This window comes from Chanos chanos, chromosome 7, assembly GCF_902362185.1.
Source record: "Chanos chanos chromosome 7, fChaCha1.1, whole genome shotgun sequence".
In the NCBI taxonomy this organism is placed as follows: Eukaryota; Metazoa; Chordata; class Actinopteri; order Gonorynchiformes; family Chanidae; genus Chanos; species Chanos chanos.
The window spans coordinates 980,428-1,003,106 of record NC_044501.1 but is presented as its reverse complement, the minus strand read 5'-3'; the positions used below and the strand labels follow the sequence as shown (position 1 = coordinate 1,003,106).

At 43.2% G+C, this 22,679-nt stretch overlaps 1 protein-coding gene across 1 annotated transcript in view; it reads left to right on the top strand.

Annotated features, from left to right (window-relative positions):
• The window catches only part of vav1 (vav guanine nucleotide exchange factor 1), a 37,580-nt gene extending 15,715 nt beyond the window's left edge, over positions 1–21,865 (top strand). The window contains exons 15-27 of the mRNA XM_030780312.1: positions 960–1,095; positions 2,044–2,153; positions 6,701–6,802; positions 7,948–8,053; positions 9,900–9,942; positions 10,855–10,991; positions 16,547–16,612; positions 16,721–16,752; positions 18,847–18,957; positions 19,885–19,972; positions 20,488–20,614; positions 21,218–21,369; positions 21,788–21,865. Coding sequence (XP_030636172.1) covers positions 960–1,095; positions 2,044–2,153; positions 6,701–6,802; positions 7,948–8,053; positions 9,900–9,942; positions 10,855–10,991; positions 16,547–16,612; positions 16,721–16,752; positions 18,847–18,957; positions 19,885–19,972; positions 20,488–20,614; positions 21,218–21,369; positions 21,788–21,841 — 1,264 coding nt within the window. The 3' untranslated portion in view covers positions 21,842–21,865. The remainder of the gene's footprint in view (positions 1–959; positions 1,096–2,043; positions 2,154–6,700; positions 6,803–7,947; positions 8,054–9,899; positions 9,943–10,854; positions 10,992–16,546; positions 16,613–16,720; positions 16,753–18,846; positions 18,958–19,884; positions 19,973–20,487; positions 20,615–21,217; positions 21,370–21,787) is intronic.
• Positions 21,866–22,679: the final 814 nt, after the last annotated feature.

The following is a 22,679-nucleotide window of genomic DNA, read 5'->3' as shown; positions in this document are numbered from 1 at the left end:
GTAATTCATATGTGTGTGTGTAATGTGTGTATAATTCATATGTGTGTGTGTAATGTGTGTGTAATTCATATGTGTGTGTGTGTGTAATGTGTGTATAATTCATATGTGTGTGTGTAATGTGTGTATAATTCATATGTGTGTGTGTAATGTGTGTGTAATTCATATGTGTGTGTGTGTGTAATGTGTGTATAATTCATATGTGTGTGTGTAATGTGTGTGTAATTCATATCTGTGTGTGTGTGTAATGTGTGTATAATTCATATTTGTGTGTGTGTGTGTGTAATGTGTGCATAATTCATATGTGTGTGTGTGTGTAATGTGTGTATAATTCATATGTGTGTGTGTGTAATGTGTGTGCATAATTCATATGTGTGTGTGTGTGTAATGTGTGTATAATTCATATGTGTGTGTGTGTAATGTGTGTGTAATTCATATGTGTGTGTGTGTGTAATGTGTGTATAATTCATATGTGTGTGTGTGTAATGTGTGTGTAATTCATATGTGTGTGTGTGTGTAATGTGTGTATAATTCATATGTGTGTGTGTGTAATGTGTGTGTAATTCATATGTGTGTGTGTGTGTAATGTGTGTATAATTCATATGTGTGTGTGTAATGTGTGTGTAATTCATATGTGTGTGTGTGTAATGTGTGTATAATTCATATGTGTGTGTGTGTGTAATGTGTGTATAATTCATATGTGTGTGTGTGTAATGTGTGTATAATTTATATGTGTGTGTGTGTGTAATGTGTGTATAATTCATATGTGTGTGTGTGTGTGTGTGTAATGTGTGTATAATTCATATGTGTGTGTGTGTAATGTGTGTATAATTCATATGTGTGTGTGTGTGTGTGTGTGTGTAATGTGTGCTTAGGTACGCATTCTTTTTCCTAAAGGCAATGTGTGTGTATAATGTGTGTATAATGTGTGTATACTGTGTGTGTGTGTAACGTGTGTGTAGGTATGCGTTTCTCTTCGACAAGGCCATGCTGGTGTGTAAGCGGAAGAGTGGAGAGGTCATGGAACTGAAGGACCTCATTGAGCTTCAATATTTCCAACTGAGGGACGAGACAGCCGCAGAGAGAGAGAACAAAAAGGCATGACTCTTCTCTTCTCTTCTCTTCTCTTCTCTTCTCTTCTCTTCTCTTCTCTTCTCTCTATTCATCCCTCCTTTCCTCTCTTCTCATCTCTTCTCTTCTCTTCTCTTCTCTCTATTCATCCCTCCTTTCCTCTCTTCTCTTCTCTTCTCTTCTCTTCTCTTCTCTTCTCTTCTCTTCTCTTCTCTTCTCCCTATTCATCCCTCCTTTCCTCTCTTCTCTTCTCTTCTCTTCTCTTCTCTCTATTCATCCCTCCTTTCCTCTCTTCTCTTCTCTTCTCTTCTCTTCTCTTCTCTTCTCTTCTCTTCTCTTCTCTCTATTCATCCCTCCTTTCCCCTCTTCTCTTCTCTTCTCTTCTCTTCTCTTCTCTCTATTCATCCCTCCTTTCCTCTCTTCTCTTCTCTTCTCTTCTCTTCTCTTCTCTTCTCTCTATTCATCCCTCCTTTCCTCTCTTCTCTTCTCTTCTCTTCTCTCTATTCATCCCTCCTTTCCTCTCTTCTCTTCTCTTCTCTTCTCTTCTCTTCTCTCTATTCATCCCTCCTTTCCTCTCCTCTCTTCTCTTCTCTTCTCTTCTCTCTATTCATCCCTCCTTTCCTCTCTTCTCCTCTTCTCTTCTCTTCTCTTCTCTTCTCTCTATTCATCCCTCCTTTCCTCTCTTCTCTTCTCTTCTCTCTATTCATCCCTCCTTTCCTCTCCTCTCTTCTCTTCTCTTCTCTTCTCTTCTCTTCTCTTCTCTTCTCTTCTCTCTATTCATCCCTCCTTTCTTGTCTTCTCTTCTCTTTATTTGGTTTTACATAGACAGATCAGGCTGGATTTTGACATAGACAGATCAGGCTGGATTTTGACAGAGACAGATCAGGCTGGATTTTGACATAGACAGATCAGGCTGGATTTTGACAGAGACAGATCAGGCTGAATGTCGTTGTCTGTGTGTGTGTGTCTGAGCAGTGGAGCCATAACTTTCTGCTGATGGACTCGTATGGCCAGGGTGCATATGAACTCTACTTTAAGACCAGGGAACTGAAGAAGAAGTGGCTGGAGCAGTTTGAAATGGCACTGTGAGTGAAACATCCCATAATAGCCTCACAACTGAACTACTACTACAGTTACTGCTCTAATTACATATATTACACTTATTACTGTAACCACTGTTATTCCTGTTAGTACTACAGTTATTACTGTGAAGACAAACACTAATGTTACTGCTGTAATTACATCTATTACAATTATTACTGTAACAGTTATTACTGTAATGACTGTTATTCCTGTTAGTACTGCAGTTATTACTGTAATGACTGTTATTCCTGTTAGTACTACAGTTATTACTGTAATGCCTGCTATTCCTGTTAGTACTACAGTTATTACTGTAATGACTGCTGTTCCTGTTAGTACTACAGTTATTACTGTAATGACTGCTGTTCCTGTTAGTACTACAGTTATTACTGTAATGACTGCTGTTCCTGTTAGTACTACAGTTATTACTGTAATGACTGCTGTTCCTGTTAGTACTACAGTTATTACTGTAATGACTGCTGTTCCTGTTAGTACTACAGTTATTACTGTAATGACTGCTGTTCCTGTTAGTACTGCAGTTATTACTGTAATGACTGTTATTCCTGTTAGTACTACAGTTATTACTGTAATGACTGTTATTCCTGTTAGTACTGCAGTTATTACTGCAAAGATAAACACTACTGTTACTGCTGCTAAAACAACCACCTAAATTGTTACAGCAATGATAAATACTTTATACTATTGTCACTAATGTTACTACTGCAATCATAACTACAGTCACAGTTTGAAGGTCAGTGTTTACTGTTGTCAGTGCTGTTACTACTGCAATCATAACTACAGTCACAGTTTGAAGGTCAGTGTTTACTGTTGTCAGTGCTGTTACTACTGCAATCATAACTACAGTCACAGTTTGAAGGTCAGTGTTTACTGTTGTCAGTGCTGTTACTACTGCAATAATAACTACAGTCACAGTTTGAAGGTCAGTGTTTACTGTTGTCAGTGCTGTTTCTACTGCAATCATAACTACAGTCACAGTTTGAAGGTCAGTGTTTACTGTTGTCAGTGCTGTTACTACTGCAATCATAACTACAGTCACAGTTTGAAGGTCAGTGTTTACTGTTGTCAGTGCTGTTACTACTGCAATCATAACTACAGTCACAGTTTGAAGGTCAGTGTTTACTGTTGTCAGTGCTGTTACTACTGCAATCATAACTACAGTCACAGTTTGAAGGTCAGTGTTTACTGTTGTCAGTGCTGTTACTACTGCAATCATAACTACAGTCACAGTTTGAAGGTCAGTGTTTACTGTTGTCAGTGCTGTTACTATTGCAATCATAACTACAGTCACAGTTTGAAGGTCAGTGTTTACTGTTGTCAGTGCTGTTACTACTGCAATCATAACTACAGTCACAGTTTGAAGGTCAGTGTTTACTGTTGTCAGTGCTGTTCCTCTCCATCCTGAGACTGCCGTTATATTTCTGTCTGCGCAAGTACTCTTACTGTCGCTATGGTGACGGGTACTGCCTCCGTTACTGTAACTTTTACTGTGACTTTTGCAGTCACTGTAACAATTGCTAGTATAACTGATAGAGACCGACAGTGCTACTATGAACTCGAAGGCAAAGACATTCTCTTAAAAAGATATCATGCCAACATGTTGGGTCTAAAAAGATTGGTTTTTTTTTTCACAACTTAACACCAGCATTTCTGTGACTGTTAAGGTTCCTTCTACTGATGATAGCACCTCTATCGCAGCCACTGACAGGAATAGTGGCCTAATACTGAAACAAAGGTTAACATTCCAGATTATAGTTCCAGATCATTCAAGATTATAGCTCAATCCGTGGTCCCAATGCAAAGTGTCTTATGAAGAAATGAAACAATATTTATGATGCAGAGCTAAAAATGAAAAACCACAAATGATATAAAGAAGGCAACACCCTACAGGCAGCCGTTAGGCTTACTTTTTAACACGAACAACAACAAATATTCACACATTTTATTTCCACATCACCCAGTCAACTCAACAATATTTACATTAACAAAACAAAAATAAACAAAATAAACAGGCTGATTCACAGAAAGGAAAAGGGAAAAAGAGGAAGAGGAACTTTTGCCCAGTCGGGAATTCAGTTTCGAGTTCACAGACTTGTGTTGGCTCGCTATGTTGGAGTGAAGAGATTCAGACTGTGGAATCGTCCGACACCTCTGAACCTGAAAAGGGATCTCCTCCGAGACGACAACCCAGGGAGTTATGGACATTCCAGCGATGGACCAATTCCGTCTACCACCTGTATCACCAGCACTCTCTCCCTGTTACTCCCTTATTACTCCACCACCTGTATCACCAGCACTCGCTCCCTGTTACTCCCCTTATTACTCTACCACCTGTACTACTCTCTCCCTGTTACTCCCTTATTACTCCACCACCTGTATCACCAGCACTCTCTCCCTGTTACTCCCTTATTACTCCACCACCTGTATCACCAGCACTCTCTCCCTGTTACTCCCTTATTACTCTACCACCTGTATCACCAGCACTCTCTCCCTGTTACTCCCCTTATTACTCCACCACCTGTATCACCAGCACTCTCTCCCTGTTGCTCCCTTATTACTGCACCACCTGTATCACTCTCTCCCTGTTACTCCCCTTATTACTCTACCACCTCTATCACTCTCTCCCTGTTACTCCCTTATTACTCTACCACCTCTATCACCAGCACTCTCTCCCTGTTACTCCCTTATTACTGTACCACCTGTATCACCAGCACTCTCTCCCTGTTACTCCCTTATTACTGTACCACCTGTATCACTCTCTCCCTGTTACTCCCCTTATTACTCTACCACCTGTATCACCAGCACTCTCTCCCTGTTACTCCCTTATTACTGTACCACCTGTATCACTCTCTCCCTGTTACCCCCTTATTACTCTACCACCTGTATCACCAGCACTCTCTCCCTGTTACTCCCCTTATTACTCCACCACCTGTATCACCAGCACTCTCTCCCTGTTACTCCCTTATTACTCTACCACCTGTACTACTCTCTCCCTGTTACTCCCTTATTACTCCACCACCTGTATCACCAGCACTCTCTCCCTGTTACTCCCTTATTACTGTACCACCTGTATCACTCTCTCCCTGTTACCCCCTTATTACTCTACCACCTGTATCACCAGCACTCTCTCCCTGTTACTCCCCTTATTACTCCACCACCTGTATCACCAGCACTCTCTCCCTGTTACTCCCTTATTACTCTACCACCTGTACTACTCTCTCCCTGTTACTCCCCTTATTACTCTACCACCTGTACTACTCTCTCCCTGTTACTCCCCTTATTACTCTACCACCTGTATCACTCTCTCCCTGTTACCCCCTTATTACTCTACCACCTGTATCACCAGCACTCTCTCCCTGTTACTCCCCTTATTACTCCACCACCTGTATCACCAGCACTCTCTCCCTGTTACTCCCTTATTACTCTACCACCTGTACTACTCTCTCCCTGTTACTCCCTTATTACTCCACCACCTGTATCACCAGCACTCTCTCCCTGTTACTCCCCTTATTACTCTACCACCTGTATCACCAGCACTCTCTCCCTGTTACTCCCCTTATTACTCTACCACCTGTATCACTCTCTCCCTGTTACTCCCTTATTACTGTACCACCTGTATCACTCTCTCCCTGTTACTCCCCTTATTACTCTACCACCTGTATCACTCTCTCCCTGTTACCCCCTTATTACTCTACCACCTGTATTACCAGCACTCTCTCCCTGTTACTCCCGTCCACCATTCAGATCTCTCTCCTCCATCCCGCCAACCCCCCCCCCCCCCACACACACACACACTTTTACTAAATCAGAGAACAGTTATAATTGTCTGTTTGACAGTTTCTACGCTGTGATTGCAAACGTCACACTGTCTGTAAACGAGCTGACAATGAGAAGAGAATGGCTTCTACAACAGGAGAATGATCCTAAACATGCCTCAAAGTCCACAGTGGACGACCTCAAGATGCCTAAGCTGAAGGTTTTGCCATGGCCCTCACAGTCCCCGATCTGTGGATAGACCTCAAAGGAGCAGTGCACGCAAGACGGCCCCAGAGCCTGACAGACGTAGAAGTGCTTTGCGAGGAAGGGTTACGTGCTGTGATATACGTGCTGAAGGGGGTGTTAGTAAGCACTGACCATGCAGAACACTGCTCTCTGTTTCTCACTCTAACATTTCACAAAAATAAAACTGCATTTGGAGATCAGTTCATCCTCTACTCACTTAACTATGCACAGTGACGGACATTGTGACTGGGGGTCCCCAAACTTGTGCATGCCACTGTATATGTATATATATATATATGTGTGTGTGTGTGTGTGTGTGTGTGTATATATATATGTGTATATTTATATATATAGGTATGTGGTTGTGTGTGTGTGTGTGTGTGTGTATGTATATTTATTTATATATGTATGTGGTTGTGTGTGTGTGTGTGTGTGTGTGCATGTATATATATATACGTGTGTGTATGTGTGTATGCATAAAATGACGACGATGATGATGATGATGATGATGATATGCATTATTCTCCTGTAGGTCAAATCTGTGCCCAGAGAACAGTACAGCCAATGGGCACGACTTTCAGATGCACTGTTTTGAGGAAACCACGTCATGCAGGGCCTGTCAGATGCTGCTCAGGTACAGAGATCCACGTCTCCCCTCAGGTTCTGACAGAGCACACACACATAGCGCTCACAGTAATGGCCTTCTTCAACACTCCTCTCTGTGTTAAAACAAGCTCACAGTGTTTTCATCTCTCTCTCTCTCTCTCTCTCTCCCTTTATAACACCTCATCCCTCTCTCTCTCTATAACACCTCATCCCTCTCTCTCTCTCTATAACACCTCATCCCTCTCTCTCTCCCTTTATAACACCTCATCCCTCTCTCTCTCTATAACACCTCATCCCTCTCTCTCTCTCTATAACACCTCATCCCTCTCTCTCTCCCTTTATAACACCTCATCCCTCTCTCTCTCTCCCTTTATAACACCTCATCCCTCTCTCTCCCTTTATAACACCTCATCCCTCTCTCTCTCTATAACACCTCATCCCTCTCTCTCTCTCTATAACACTCCATCCCTCTCTCTCTCTCTCTATAACACCTCATCTCTCTCTCTCTCTCTCTATAACACCTCATCTCTCTCTCTCTCTATAACACCTCATCTCTCTCTCTCTCTCTATAACACCTCATCCCTCTCTCTCTCCCTTTATAACACCTCATCTCTCTCTCTCTATAACACCTCATCTCTCTCTCTCTATAACACCTCATCCCTCTCTCTCTCTATAACACCTCATCTCTCTCTCTCTCTATAACACCTCATCCCTCTCTCTCTCTCTATAACACCTCATCTCTCTCTCTCTCTATAACACCTCATCCCTCTCTCTCTCTCTCTCTTTATAACACGCCATCCCTCTCTCTCTCTATATATATAACACCTCATCCCTCTCTCTCTATATATAACACCTCATCCCTCTCTCTCTCTATATAACACCTCATCCCTCTGTCTCTCTCTTTATAACACTCCATCCCTCTGTCTCTCTCTTTATAACACTCCATCTCTCTCTCTCTCTCTTTATAACACTCCATCTCTCTCTCTCTCTCTTTATAACACTCCATCTCTCTCTCTCTCTCTTTATAACACTCCATGCCTCTCTCTGTCTTCCTCACCACAACACTCTCCTCTACTTTGCATCTCTCACTCTCTGTCTCTCTTTGTCTCGCTCTCTCTGTCTGTTTCTCTCACTCTCTCTCTCTCTGGCTGTCTCTCTCTCTGTCTCTCTCAGGGGAATATTCTTTCAGGGTTATCGCTGCACCCGCTGTAAAATGGCTGGCCATAAAGAGTGCCTGGGGCGTGTCCCAGCCTGTGGGAAGAATTCAGGTAATCACTGTGTGCATGCATAGGTGTGTCTGTGTCTGTACTGGGTAGTTTTATTCTCTGTCTGGATTGGTTAGTTTTATTCTCTGTCTGGATTGGTTGGTTTTATTCTCTGTCTGGATTGGCTGGTTTTATTCTCTGTCTGGATTGGCTGGTTTTGTTCTCTGTCTGGATTGGTTGGTTTTATTCTCTGTCTGGATTGGCTGGTTTTGTTCTCTGTCTGGATTGGTTGGTTTTATTCTCTGTCTGGATTGGTTGGTTTTATTCTCTGTCTGGATTGGTTGGTTTTATTCTCTGTCTGGATTGGTTCGTTTTATTCTCTGTCTGGATTGGTTGGTTTTATTCTCTGTCTGGATTGGTTAGTTTTATTCTCTGTCTGGATTGGTTGGTTTTGTTCTCTGTCTGGATTGGTTGGTTTTATTCTCTGTCTGGATTGGTTGGTTTTGTTCTCTGTCTGGATTGGTTGGTTTTGTTATCTGTCTGGATTGGTTGGTTTTATTCTCTGTCTGGATTGGTTAGTTTTATTCTCTGTCTGTATTGGTTAGTTTTATTCTCTGTCTGGATTGGTTAGTTTTATTCTCTGTCTGTATTGGTTGGTTTTATTCTCTGTCTGGATTGGTTAGTTTTATTCTCTGTCTGTATTGGTTCGTTTTATTCTCTGTCTGGATTGGTTCGTTTTATTCTCTGTCTGGATTGGCTGGTTTTGTTCTCTGTCTGGATTGGTTGGTTTTGTTCTCTGTCTGGATTGGTTAGTTTTATTCTCTGTCTGGATTGGTTAGTTTTATTCTCTGTCTGGATTGGTTAGTTTTATTCTCCGTCTGGATTGGTTAGTTTTATTCTCTGTCTGGATTGGTTAGTTTTATTCTCTGTCTGTATTGGTTCGTTTTATTCTCTTTCTGGATTGGTTGGTTTTGTTCTCTGTCTGGATTGGTTAGTTTTATTCTCTGTCTGTATTGGTTGGTTTTATTCTCTGTCTGGATTGGTTAGTTTTATTCTCTGTCTGTATTGGTTGGTTTTGTTCTCTGTCTGGATTGGTTAGTTTTATTCTCTGTCTGGATTGGTTGGTTTTATTCTCTGTCTGGATTGGTTGGTTTTATTCTCTGTCTGTATTGGTTGGTTTTATTCTCTGTCTGGATTGGTTAGTTTTATTCTCTGTCTGTATTGGTTGGTTTTATTCTCTGTCTGGATTGGTTGGTTTTATTCTCTGTCTGTATTGGTTGGTTTTGTTCTCTGTCTGGATTGGCTGGTTTTGTTCTCTGTCTGGATTGGTTGGTTTTGTTCTCTGTCTGGATTGGTTGGTTTTATTCTCTGTCTGGATTGGCTAGTTTTGTTCTCTGTCTGGATTGGTTACTTTTGTTCTCTGTCTGGATTGGTTAGTTTTGTTCTCTGTCTGGATTGGTTGGTTTTGTTCTCTGTCTGGATTGGAAGTTGCTTTGGGTAAAGGCGTCAGCACAGTGAATAAATGTAAACATATATAACTGGGTTCTGTCTCTGCACAGTTGCATATGTGTGTCATACCCTTATGTGTCATTACCATATGTACCTACAACGGGTTTGTGTGTGTGTGTGTGTGTGTGTGTGTTTCAGATCACTCAGGCACCTTGAAGAAGGTTTGTTTCATTTAAGACCCTTTCTACTGCATCTGTTTTTTTGTAGCTTTCATTTAAGATACTTTAGCGTGTTAAATTCAGAGTTCTTTGGTACATTTACATATTAAATAATAATTATAGTAATAAAAATAATAATGATAGAGTGGTTGAGCAGAATATAAATGTAATTTTTATTATGAAATATTTGCACATGAACTTGGTTTGTCTGCTGTAGAATTGTCATTTAATGACTTTTCCTTTCTTCTGTTAGAACAAGACAATGAGATCAGCTTCTCAGAGACAGACTAAACCAGGTCAGCCTCAGCTCTCCCTATTTCGCTCTCTTCTCCTGTCTTACCCTCCCCTGTCTTACCTCCTCCCATCTCACCCTCCCCTGTGTTACCTTCTGCCGTCTCACCCTCCCCTGTCTTACCCTCCCCTGTGTTACCTTCCCCTGTCTCACCTTCTCCTGTCTTACCCTCCCCTGTGTTACCTTCCCCTGTCTTACCCTCCCCTGTCTTACCTTCTCCCGTCTCACCCTCCTCTGTGTTACCTTCTCCCGTCTTACCCTCCCCTGTCTGACCCTCCCCTGTCTTACCCTCCCCTGTCTTACCTTCTCCCGTCTCACCTTCCTCTGTGTTACCTTCTCCCGTCTTACCCTCCCCTGTCTGACCCTCCCCTATCTTACCCTCCCCTGTGTTACGTTCTCCCGTCTCACCCTCCCCTGTCTTACCTTCTCCTGTCTTACCTTCTCCTGTCTTACCCTCCCCTGTCTCACCCTCCCCTGTGTTACCCTCCCCTGTCTGACCCTCCCCTGTCTTACCCTCCCCTGTGTTACGTTCTCCCGTCTTACCCTCCCCTGTCTTACCCTACCCTGTCTTACCCTCCCTTGTGTTACCTTCTCCTGTTTCCTTCTGATTTCTCTCGTTTCCTTTGATTCATCTGATCTAATCTGACATCCTCTCATCGTATTCCCTCCCCTTCAGCAGAACACAATCTCTCTCTCTCTTTCTCCCTCTCTCTCTCTCTCTCTCTCTCTCTTCCTGTCTCTCTCTCTCTCTCTCTCTCTCTCTCTCTCTTTCTTCGTCTCTCTCCCTCTCTCTCTCTCTCTCTCTCTCTCTCTCTCTTCCTGTCTCTCTCTCTCTCTTCCTCTCTCTCTCTCTGATATTAGAAAATAAATGTTAAGTATTAGATCTCTGTCTCACTCAGTCTCTGTCACTCTCCAGGTCTCCCAAAGATGGAGGTGCGCGCTGAGTATTACGGACTGCCCCCTCCCCCCGTGGCTTTCGGCCAACCCCTGCACCTCTCTGTCGGTGACATCATCGAGCTGACCCGTGCAGAGGTGGACCTTCAGTGGTGGGAAGTGGGTGTTCAACATACTTATTTCCCTCAGCACACACACACACACACAAACACAAACATACACCCCCACACCCTCATCATATCCTACACGCACACACACGCACACACACACACACACCGTCATCATATCCTACACACACAAACACACACACACACACACACACACACAGACACAGACACACACACACACACACATAAACAGACACAGAAACAGACAGACTGCACCCTCATCATATTTGATACACACAAACACACATACACACACACCCTTATATCCTACACACACAAACACACACACACAAACACACACACACCCTCATCATATCCTACAGGCACGCACAAACACACACAAACACACACACACACACCCTTATCATATCCTACGCACACACACACACACACACACACTTATCATATCCAACACACACACACAAACACACACTCTTATCATATCCTACACACACAAACACACACATGCACACACACACACACACACACACACACACACACATGCACACACACCCTCATCATATCCTACACGCACAAACACACACACACACATGCACACTGATCATCTCCTACACACAAACACACACGCACATGCACATGCCATTATCATATCCACATACACAACTTACATACATATATGCACATACAACCTACTCCTATCCTACATGTGCGCACACACAAACACACACGAACACACACACACACACGCACACACAAAACCTACCCTTCACACACAGCAGACACCAGTCACAGCGTAGACACACAGTGTTAATGCAGGAGACACCAGTCACAGCGTAGACACACAGTGTTAATGCAGGAGACACCAGCCACAGCATAAACACACAGTGTTAATGCAGGAGACACCAGTCACAACATAAACACACAGTGTTAATGCAGGAGACACCAGTCACAACATAAACACACAGTGTTAATGCAGGAGACACCAGTCACAACATAAACACACAGTGTTAATGCAGGAGACCCCAGTCACAACATAAACACACAGTGTTAATGCAGGAGACACCAGTCACAACATAAACACACAGTGTTAATGCAGGAGACCCTAGTCACAACATAAACACAAAGTGTTAATGCAGGAGACACCAGTCACAACATAAACACACAGTGTTAATGCAGGAGACACCAGTCACAGCGTAGACACACAGTGTTAATGCAGGAGACACCAGTCACAACATAAACACACAGTGTTAATGCAGGAGACCCCAGTCACAACATAAACACACAGTGTTAATGCAGGAGACACCAGTCACAACATAAACACACAATGTTAATGCAGGAGACACCAGTCACAACATAAACACACAGTGTTAATGCAGGAGACCCTAGTCACAACATAAACACACAGTGTTAATGCAGGAGACACCAGTCACAACATAAACACACAGTGTTAATGCAGGAGACACCAGTCACAACATAAACACACAGTGTTAATGCAGGAGACACCAGTCACAACATAAACACACAGTGTTAATGCAGGAGACACCAGTCACAGCGTAGACACACAGTGTTAATGCAGGAGACCCCAGTCACAACATAAACACACAGTGTTAATGCAGGAGACACCAGTCACAACATAAACACACAGTGTTAATGCAGGAGACACCAGTCACAACATAAACACACAGTGTTAATGCAGGAGACACCAGTCACAACATAAACACACAGTGTTAATGCAGGAGACACCAGTCACAACATAAACACACAGTGTTAATGCAGGAGACACCAGTCACAGCATAAACACACAGTGTTAATGCAGGAGACCCCAGTCACAACATAAACACACAGTGTTAATGCAGGAGACACCAGTCACAACATAAACACACAGTGTTAATGCAGGAGACACCAGTCACAACATAAACACACAGTGTTAATGCAGGAGACACCAGTCACAACATAAACACACAGTGTTAATGCAGGAGACACCAGTCACAACATAAACACACAGTGTTAATGCAGGAGACACCAGTCACAGCATAAACACACAGTGTTAATGCAGGAGACCCCAGTCACAACATAAACACACAGTGTTAATGCAGGAGACACCAGTCACAGCATAAACACACAGTGTTAATGCAGGAGACACCAGTCACAGCATAAACACACAGTGTTAATGCAGGAGACACCAGTCACAACATAAACACACAGTGTTAATGCAGGAGACACCAGCCACAACATAAACACACAGTGTTAATGCAGGAGACACCAGTCACAACATAAACACACAGTGTTAATGCAGGAGACACCAGCCACAGCATAAACACACAGTGTTAATGCAGGAGACCCCAGTCACAACATAAACACACAGTGTTAATGCAGGAGACACCAGTCACAACATAAACACACAGTGTTAATGCAGGAGACACCAGTCACAACATAAACACACAGTGTTAATGCAGGAGACACCAGTCACAACATAAACACACAGTGTTAATGCAGGAGACACCAGTCACAACATAAACACACAGTGTTAATGCAGGAGACACCAGTCACAACATAAACACACAGTGTTAATGCAGGAGACACCAGTCACAACATAAACACACAGTGTTAATGCAGGAGACACCAGTCACAACATAAACACACAGTGTTAATGCAGGAGACACCAGTCACAACATAAACACACAGTGTTAATGCAGGAGACACCAGTCACAACATAAACACACAGTGTTAATGCAGGAGACCCTAGTCACAACATAAACACACAGTGTTAATGCAGGAGACCCCAGTCACAACATAAACACACAGTGTTAATGCAGGAGACACCAGTCACAGCGTAGACACACAGTGTTAATGCAGGAGACCCCAGTCACAACATAAACACACAGTGTTAATGCAGGAGACACCAGTCACAACATAAACACACAGTGTTAATGCAGGAGACACCAGTCACAACATAAACACACAGTGTTAATGCAGGAGACACCAGTCACAGCGTAGACACACAGTGTTAATGCAGGAGACCCCAGTCACAACATAAACACACAGTGTTAATGCAGGAGACCCTAGTCACAGCATAAACACACAGTGTTAATGCAGGAGACCCCAGTCACAACATAAACACACAGTGTTAATGCAGGAGACACCAGTCACAGCATAAACACACAGTGTTAATGCAGGAGACACCAGTCACAACATAAACACACAGTGTTAATGCAGGAGACACCAGCCACAGCATAAACACACAGTGTTAATGCAGGAGACCCCAGTCACAACATAAACACACAGTGTTAATGCAGGAGACCCCAGTCACAGCGTAGACACACAGTGTTAATGCAGGAGACCCCAGTCACAACATAAACACACAGTGTTAATGCAGGAGACCCCAGTCACAACATAAACACACAGTGTTAATGCAGGAGACACCAGCCACAGCGTAGACACACAGTGTTAATGCAGGAGACCCCAGTCACAACATAAACACACAGTGTTAATGCAGGAGACCCCAGTCACAACATAAACACACAGTGTTAATGCAGGAGACACCAGTCACAGCGTAGACACACAGTGTTAATGCAGGAGACACCAGCCACAGCATAAACACACAGTGTTAATGCAGGAGACACCAGTCACAGCGTAGACACACAGTGTTAATGCAGGAGACACCAGTCACAACATAAACACACAGTGTTAATGCAGGAGACCCCAGTCACAACATAAACACACAGTGTTAATGCAGGAGACACCAGTCACAGCGTAGACACACAGTGTTAATGCAGGAGACACCAGCCACAGCATAAACACACAGTGTTAATGCAGGAGACACCAGTCACAGCGTAGACACACAGTGTTAATGCAGGAGACCCTAGTCACAACATAAACACACAGTGTTAATGCAGGAGACCCTAGTCACAACATAAACACACAGTGTTAATGCAGGAGACCCCAGTCACAACATAAACACACAGTGTTAATGCAGGAGACACCAGTCACAACATAAACACACAGTGTTAATGCAGGAGACACCAGTCACAGCGTAGACACACAGTGTTAATGCAGGAGACCCCAGTCACAACATAAACACACAGTGTTAATGCAGGAGACACCAGTCACAACATAAACACACAGTGTTAATGCAGGAGACCCTAGTCACAACATAAACACACAGTGTTAATGCAGGAGACACCAGTCACAACATAAACACACAGTGTTAATGCAGGAGACACCAGTCACAACATAAACACACAGTGTTAATGCAGGAGACACCAGTCACAACATAAACACACAGTGTTAATGCAGGAGACACCAGTCACAACATAAACACACAGTGTTAATGCAGGAGACACCAGTCACAGCGTAGACACACAGTGTTAATGCAGGAGACCCTAGTCACAACATAAACACACAGTGTTAATGCAGGAGACCCCAGTCACAACATAAACACACAGTGTTAATGCAGGAGACACCAGTCACAACATAAACACACAGTGTTAATGCAGGAGACACCAGTCACAACATAAACACACAGTGTTAATGCAGGAGACACCAGTCACAACATAAACACACAGTGTTAATGCAGGAGACACCAGTCACAGCGTAGACACACAGTGTTAATGCAGGAGACCCCAGTCACAACATAAACACACAGTGTTAATGCAGGAGACACCAGTCACAACATAAACACACAGTGTTAATGCAGGAGACACCAGTCACAACATAAACACACAGTGTTAATGCAGGAGACACCAGTCACAACATAAACACACAGTGTTAATGCAGGAGACACCAGTCACAGCATAAACACACAGTGTTAATGCAGGAGACACCAGTCACAACATAAACACACAGTGTTAATGCAGGAGACACCAGTCACAACATAAACACACAGTGTTAATGCAGGAGACACCAGTCACAACATAAACACACAGTGTTAATGCAGGAGACACCAGTCACAACATAAACACACAGTGTTAATGCAGGAGACACCAGTCACAACATAAACACACAGTGTTAATGCAGGAGACACCAGTCACAACATAAACACACAGTGTTAATGCAGGAGACACCAGTCACAACATAAACACACAGTGTTAAGGCTGTGAAACTGCTTCCCCATTGTCTGTTCTGGTATTTAGAGACAGAACATTGTGAGATGGAACAATGCGTCAAACTGAATTCAAGCAACAGAGGATTGAAAAATGCTTTAGTAGTTCAGTATTCTGTCTTAGCTTAAACTGGTTTGTTTTGCTCTCCAGTTTTATAACTTGTTTTCAGGAAATTTTCTCGTGCTTTTTTTTATATTATTTGATTTTTAATTATTTTTCCTCTGTATTGTGTTACCTACACTTAATTTTGATTTGCTGTCCTCTGTGTTGTGTTAGTTTTAGAGCCACCTTTAATACCCTGTTCTCTGTATGTGCTCCTACTTCAGTCTTTCAATCTTTCAATGGTTGCTCTTCAAGGTTCTAACCATCTGACTGGTTGCTCTTCAAGGTTCTAACCTTCTGATTGGTTGCTCTTCAAGGTTCTAACCATCTAATTGGTTGCTCTTCAAGGTTCTAACTATCTGATTGGTGTATTGGTTTTCAGGGCAGGAGCCTAACAGCAGGACAAGTGGGCTGGTTTCCCTGTAACAAGGTTCAGCCTTTTATTGCGGTGAGCATGTGTCATTCATTTGTGCGTACATGTCTAAAATGTAATAATGTTGATTCATATTGGATATGCAAATTATTCATTTGGCATGTGCTCTCTCTTGATCTCCAGAAGTCCACCCCAGACCTCACAGTATACTCCTGGTGAGTAGAGCTACTGCTTCACTCTGACTACACACTTAAAGAAATAACTTTACTACACACACACAAACACTGACTACAGCCCCAACAATGTTACTACACAGCCACAAACTGTGACAACTCAATTACTTTTGCAGCTGGCAGAAACACCAAAACACTAAATACAGCTCCCAAACCCTCATTACAGCTCAAACACCCAAACACTGACTACAGCTCAACACTGACTACAGCTCAGACACCAAACACTGACTACAGCTAAAACACTCACAAGCACTGACTACACTTCAACACTGACTACAGCTCTCACAAACATTGACTACAGCTAAAACACTCACAAGCATTGACTACGCTTCAACACTGACTACAGCTCAAACACTCACAAACATTGACTACAGCTCAATACTGACTACAGCTCAACACTGACTACAGCTCAGACACCAAACACTGACTACAGCTCAAAACTGACTACAGCTCAACACTGACTACAGCTCAAACACCAAACACTGACTACAGCTCAACACTGACTACAGCTCAGACACCAAACACTGACTACAGCTCAACACTGACTACAGCTCAGACTCCAAACACTGACTACAGCTCAATACTGACTACAGCTCAACACTGACTACAGCTCAATACTGACTACAGCTCAACACTGACTACAGCTCAAACACCAAACACTGACTACAGCTCAACACTGACTACAGCTCAGACTCCAAACACTGACTACAGCTCAATACTGACTACAGCTCAACACTGACTACAGCTCCACACTGAGTACAGCTCAGACACTGACTTCAGCTCAGACACCAAACACTGACTACAGCTCAATACTGACTACAGCTCTGACTAAAGCTCAACACTGACTACAGCTCAGACACCAAACACTGACTACAGCTTAAACACTCACAAGCACTGACTACACTTCAACACTGACTACAGCTCAAACACTCACAAACACTGACTACAGCTCAATACTGACTACAGCTCCACACTGACTACAGCTCAATACTGACTACAGCTCAACACTGACTACAGCTCAAACACCAAACACTGGCTACAGCTCAACACTGACTACAGCTCAAACACCAAACACTGACTACAGCTCAACACTGACTACAGCTCAACACTGACTACAGCTCAAACACCAAACACTGACTACAGCTCAATACTGACTACAGCTCCACACTGACTACAGCTCAATACTGACTACAGCTCAACACTGACTACAGCTCAAACACCAAACACTGACTACAGCTCAACACTGACTACAGCTCAGACACCAAACACTGACTACAGCTCAATACTGACTACAGCTCCACACTGACTACAGCTCAATACTGACTACAGCTCAACACTGACTACAGCTCAAACACCAAACACTGACTACAGCTCAATACTGACTACAGCTCAACACTGACTACAGCTCAAACACCAAACACTGACTACAGTTTAGACACCAAATACTGACCACAGTTCGAACACTTACAAACACTGGCTATAGCTCAAACACTCACAACAGCTTCCAAACTCTGACTACATCTCCCAAACACTAACTACAGCTCAAACACGAACTACAGCTCAGTCAACAAACACTGACCACAGCTCAAACACTTACAAGCACTGGCTACAGCCCAAATACCAACCACTGCTCAAACACCAACTATAACTCAAACACTGACTACAGATCCCAAACACCAACTATAACTCAAACACCAACTACAGCTCAAACACCAATTATAACTCAAATACCAACTATAACTCAAACTCTGACTACAGCTCCCAAACACCAAACTCTGACTACAGCTCAAACACCCTGACTACAGTTCAAAGACTGACTATAGCTGAAACTCCAAGTGTATAGTTATTCAGTAGTACTTCTAAAATTTACCGCCTTCATTTAACCTAGCTTTATTTGCAAAGCTACTGCAATTACACTATTGCCCCCTGCTGGCAGATGCTAGAAGGTGCACCTGCCATTGTCAGTCATGGTGTAATAATGATTCTACAACAGTGCCAAACATTGCCATGTATTTTAAATGATCCAAATGTGTGTTTCTGTGTGTGTGTGTGTGTGTGTGTGTGTGTGTGTTTCAGGTTTGCAGGAAATATGGACCGGTCGGCTGCTAAGAACGTGCTTGCATCACGGTCAGATGGAACCTTCCTGGTCCGCCAGAAAGATGGAGGAGAATTTGCCATCAGCATCAAGTCAGTCCACAAACCACACCCACCTGTCAGTCATAACGACAGAGGCAGATACAAACCACACCCACCTGTCAGTCATAATGACAGAGGGCAGACACAAACCACACCCACCTGTCAGTCATAACGACAGAGGCAGATACAAACCACACCCACCTGTCAGTCATAATGACAGAGGGCAGACACAAACCACACCCACCTGTCAGTCATAATGACAGAGGGCAGACACAAACCACACCCACCTGTGAGTCATAATGACAGAGGCAGACACAAACCACACCCACCTGTGAGTCATAATGACAGAGGCAGAAACAAACCACACCCATCTGTCAGTCATAATGACAGGCAGAAACAAACCACACCCACCTGTCAGTCATAATGACAGAGGCAGACACAAACCACACCCACCTGTCAGTCATAATGACAGAGGCAGAAACAAACCACACCCACCTGTCAGTCATAATGACAGAGGCAGACACAAACCACACCCACCTGTCAGTCATAATGCTTCACAGCTTTCAGACAGTTTTGACTGGGAGTTTTGATCAGTCAGTTGATTCGTTTGTGTAACATACAAGGAAATTACTAACAATATTAATTACTCTCTCTGTCTCTGTCTTTTGCTCTCTCTCTGTCTGTCTCTCTCTCTCTCTCTCTCTCTCTGTCTTTCTCTCAGGTATAATATGGATATCCGACACATTAAGATTACTCTCTCTGTCTCTGTCCTTTTCTCTCTCTCTGTCTGTCTCTCTCTCTCTGTCTTTCTCTCAGGTATAATATGGATATCCGACACATTAAGATTACTCTCTCTCTCTCTGTCTCTCTCTCTTTCTCTCAGGTATAATATGGATATCTGACACATTAAGATAACTCTCTCTGTCTCTGTCTTTTTCTCTCTCTCTCGCTGTCTCTCTCTCTCTGTCTTTCTCTCAGGTATAATATGGATATCCGACACATTAAGATAACTCTCTCTGAGGGGCTGTACAGGATTAATGAGAAGAAGGCATTTAAAGGGTTAATTGTAAGCACGCACTCTAGCCTCAATCCTATGCTCATTTTAGGATATCATTTAAAACATATCATTTTATCATTTAAAACATCATTTTATCATTTTAAAACACATCATTTAAAACATATCATTTTAAAACACTTCATTTCAGCATATCATTTTAAAACACTATGCTCCAGTCCTAAGATTCAGCTCATTTCTGTATAATTATCAGGCGAACAATGCCCTCCAATCCAAAAGCTTACTTCACTGGCTATGTCTTTGATCAGTATCACTATAAATATCAATATCTTTGATCAGTATCACTGTAAATATCGATGTCTTTGATCAGTATCACTATAAATATCGATGTCTTTGATCAGCATCACTATAAATATCTTCTTTCATTGTCGCTCTTTTCTTTTTTTGCTGGTATTGGTGATCCTAATTCTCTGTATCTTTACCTTTTATTTCTTCACCAAACTGTCTCTCTGTGTGATACCCTCCCTCTGTCTCTCTCTCTCTCTCTGTCTCGCTCTCACTCTCAGGAGCTGGTTCAGTATTATCAGGAAAACTCTCTGAAGGAGATCTTTAAGGATGTAGACACAAGACTACAAACACCCTTCAAACAACCAGACCACACTGGTCCCTCACCTGCCCTCCAGCCTAAACCAGGTAACACATGTCTGAGCACACACAAACACACACAGACACACTCACACACACACACACACACACAGACACACACACACTCACACACACACACACACTCACACAGACACACACACACTCACACACACACACTCTCACACACACACACACACATACGCGCACACATACAGGTGTGAGTTGTGATGTATAATTGTGTGTGTTTAGAGAGAATTGTGATATATAATTGTGTGTGAGTGTGTGCGTGTGTGTGTGTGAGTAGGTGTGAGTTGCGATGTATAGTTGTGTGTGTGTGTGTGTGTGTGTGTAGGTGTGAGTTGTGATGTATAATTATGTGTGTGTGTGTGTGTGTGTAGGTGTGAGTTGTGATGTATAATTGTATGTGTGTGTAGATGTGTGTGTGTGTGTGTGTGTGTAGCGGTGAGTTGTGATGTATAATTGTGTGTGTGTGTGTCTGTGTGTGGTGTGTCTGTGTGTGTGTAGGTGTGAGTTGTGATGTATAATTGTGTGTATGTGTGTGTGTAGGTGTGAGTTGTGATGTATAATTGTGTGTGTGTGTGTGTGTGTGTGTGTGTGTGTGTGTGTGTGTATGTGTGTGTGTGTGTGTAGGTGTGAGTTCGCGGTACTACGGAACAGCCAAGGTGCGTTATGACTTTTCGGCGCGTGACCGTACAGAGCTGTCTCTGAGAGAGGGAGACACGGTGAAGATCATTTCCAAAAAGTCTCACAACGGATGGTGGAAAGGAGAGGTGTATGGCCGGGTGAGATGCACTCACACACACATACACACACACGCACACACACATACACATACACGCACGCACACACAAACACACATACACATACACACACACACACACACACACACACAAACACACATGCACATACACGCATGCACACATACACATACACATACACGCACGCACACACAAACACACATACACATACACACACACACACAAACACACACACACACATACACATACACACACACACACATACACATACACACACGCACACACACACGCACACACACACACACACACATACACATACACGCATATGCGCACACACACGTGCGCGCACACACACACACACACACGTGCGCACACACACACACTCTCTGTTGCCTTTCTCTCCTTTGTTCTGTAACATTCATATTCTCTCTTGCCTCTGCAGGTGGGGCTGTTTCCAGCTAACTATGTGGAGGAGGACAATTCTGATTACTGCTGACAGTCTGCTCCTCTGACCTTCCCCGAGTAACAGCTGGACTGAACCAATCATTCACTGAGATCTTTAGCCTTAGAGCGTTAGCAATACTAGTCCTTAATTCAGCTCCCTTTGATTCAGAATCACTGAATCTCTTCTGGACTGAATCGTTCATTCACTGAGTCGTTTACAGTAAAAGCCATCTCAGCCTTGACACACCCTCCACTTCACTTTGAACCCTGATTCACACTCATGCACGCTCCATGTTCTTGTTGTTGCTATAGTAGTTGTTGTTGTTGTTGTTTTTGTGAGCAGAAGAGGCGGGCCTGGACTCGCTGATTGACAGGTTCCAACTTTGTTTGTCGTGGATCTGACTGATGCTTTGCTGCCGCCTGTCAAACCAAAGCGACCCGCAGACAATCACTTCCGGGTGGACTGTGCAAGCGTTCGCCTCCTGTTCTCTCTGCTCAGTGCGCCGGGGATGACTGGCATTCTGATCCACATTGCCTGTCTGTTTTTGTAGTTTTTAACTTCACACTTCAACCTGAAGGACTACAGTTACAGCCCAGGGCTGCATCGGTAAAGCTCCGGGGTCATATGGAAATGAGTTTAGGTCATATGCAAATGAAACTAGATAATATGTAAATTATTGAAAGCCGTTTTCCTGCTCTGACATGTTTTGGTTTTCCCTTGGCTCACTCATAAATGTGTGTTGGTACCAGCAGAGGGAGACAGAGAGCTGCCCTCCTGTCTTCACTGGGACTCTGTGTGTTAGAATGATGAAAATGATTCCTTATCTTCAGTCAGCATGTCTGTCTCATTTCATGTCCTTTTCAGCGATTAAAAAAACAAAAGAATTTTC